General features: G+C 43.2%; 1 protein-coding gene across 1 annotated transcript; it reads right to left on the bottom strand.

The window, feature by feature from the left end:
- Positions 1-46: 46 nt before the first annotated feature.
- On the bottom strand, positions 47-1,939 carry PVX_195290 (vivapain-1; the record flags this gene model as incomplete). Its single annotated transcript, XM_001612373.1, has 1 exon — positions 47-1,939. One exon carries the CDS (start codon positions 1,937-1,939, stop codon positions 47-49), a length of 1,893 nt encoding a protein of 630 aa, XP_001612423.1.
- Positions 1,940-2,035: the final 96 nt, after the last annotated feature.

Raw genomic sequence — 2,035 nt, 5'->3', positions numbered from 1 at the left:
GGCTGGCACTAGAAGGCACAGTCGAGGCTGATCAGCGGGTTTAAACTCAATGGTGATGGTGATGATGACCGGTACGCGTAGAATCGAGACCGAGGAGAGGGTTAGGGATAGGCTTACCTTCGAACCGCGGGCCCTCTAGACTCGAGCGGCCGCCACTGTGCTGGATATCTGCAGAATTGTCTTGACCCTTCAAAATGGGGTAGAAAACTTCGACACCGATTCCGCAAAACACGTTATCTCCCTCCTTATTTCGACTAATTCTCATAAATCCGTTTTCTCCCCAAAATTTGCTCCACGAATTTTTAATAATCCAATAGTACTGAATACCATCATCGGCCTTTGATGGGTATGATAGCGCTCCCTTCTTCGTAACTCCAGAGGCATCATCATAAGCGTTCTTTTCTTGAAATATTTTGCTGCTCTGCACTTGGCCATAGCCAACAAGAAGAACGGAGTGGTTTAATTCTTCTGTGCAAGTGCCATTGAATATTCCTCCGCCGTAAAAGGAGAAATCGTCCGTTACCCCGACATTGACGGACACAGGACCTACTTCATTTAGAGCACGTATCAATTCGTTTTCTTTCACCCCACCAACAGAGGAGAGAGTAACTTTATTCTTACATCTATAGTTTAGGCAAAATAAATTATCCATCGCTTTATATTTATAGTCGTCCCCCATGCAAATTCCATTTTCGATGGCATAAATGAAAGAATAAAATGGGTGTCCTCCATCACATCCGAAATTTAGCTTAGAACAATCTACAACTTCTTGCTCACTCAAAGTTAAAATGGTCTTGTTATGCTCCTTGGCGTACATGCATTCAACATTTCCTACACTGGCAAAGGCCCAGCACGAGCCGCATAGCCCTTGGTCCTTGGGTTCATGCACAATTCCTTTTTCTCTATAGTCTAAAATTTCTGGCACGTCGGCAAGAAGGTTAGCGCCGCTGCTGCTAGTCACTACATTTTTGCCCTTTCCGTTATTCATGGAACTGAACGGCACTACATATTTCTTCTTCAGGTGATCCGGGATGGGTAGCAACTTTCTAAAATAGCTCTCGAAATCTTTCTTCGAATAGTCGCTAAACTGGTTTACCTTCATTTTGTACATTTGATTCGTTTCATTATGCTTCTTAATTTTGAGATAATTCATTTTGAAGTTTTTATATTTCTCCATCTGCTCGTTGATGTCTTTATAGCTTCTTTTATACTTGTTCATGAAGTTGAAAAATTTCGAGGCATATTTCAGGTTGACGAATAGGCCTTCTATCTGCGCCACACTCACCTCTTCCTCGTCGTCACTATCATCTTGGTTGGCGCTGACTCGTTTGTAATTAAAACTTGGCACACTTATATTGATAACTTCTTTCCCTTCTTCATTATTACCATTTGGGTCTTCTCTCTTCTTCTTCCTTTCATTTATTTTTTTTTTCAAAAGTTCCCTCAACATTTTGGCTAGCTGTTCTTTGTTGTCCTCACTCATGTCCGCCACAATTTCGTTGTACTGCTTCATCAATTTGATGTGCTTTCCCGCGTCTGCAATTTTTACCTTTTGATCCTCTTCATTTGGTAAGGCGGCATCTGCTGGTTTTTCCACATCATCACCAGTTGGATCTCTATTCCCGTGGGGGTAATTTGAAAAGATAAATCTCAGCGTTTCTATTTCAGCCTTGTTGAGGATTTCTCCATCACCAGGGGTGGAAGAGAGACCCTTCAGGCTGCCGCTCTGGTTATGGCTGCCACTCTGGGTAAGGCTCCCATCACTGTTCGACATGGCAGTGAGGCATATCAACACCACACCGCACATTGCAAATGTCAGAATTGCGTACATGCATATCTTCAGAATTTTCCTACTGCTCTTTTTGGAGAGCATTTGGTTTCTGTTCAGGGCCTCCAGGCTGGACTTGGTCAGGTTCATGATTTTGATATCCTGCGCCATGGTGAAGGGTACTGGATCCGAGCTCGGTACCAAGCTTAACTAGCCAGCTTGGGTCTCCCTATAGTGAGTCGTATTAATTTCGATAAGCCAGTAAGC

The sequence above is a fragment of the Plasmodium vivax genome, genomic scaffold, assembly GCF_000002415.2.
Source record: "Plasmodium vivax scf_6911 genomic scaffold, whole genome shotgun sequence".
NCBI classification, from domain to species: Eukaryota; Apicomplexa; class Aconoidasida; order Haemosporida; family Plasmodiidae; genus Plasmodium; species Plasmodium vivax.
The sequence above is the reverse complement of the archived record's forward strand: the minus strand, read 5'-3'. Positions and strand labels throughout refer to the sequence as shown.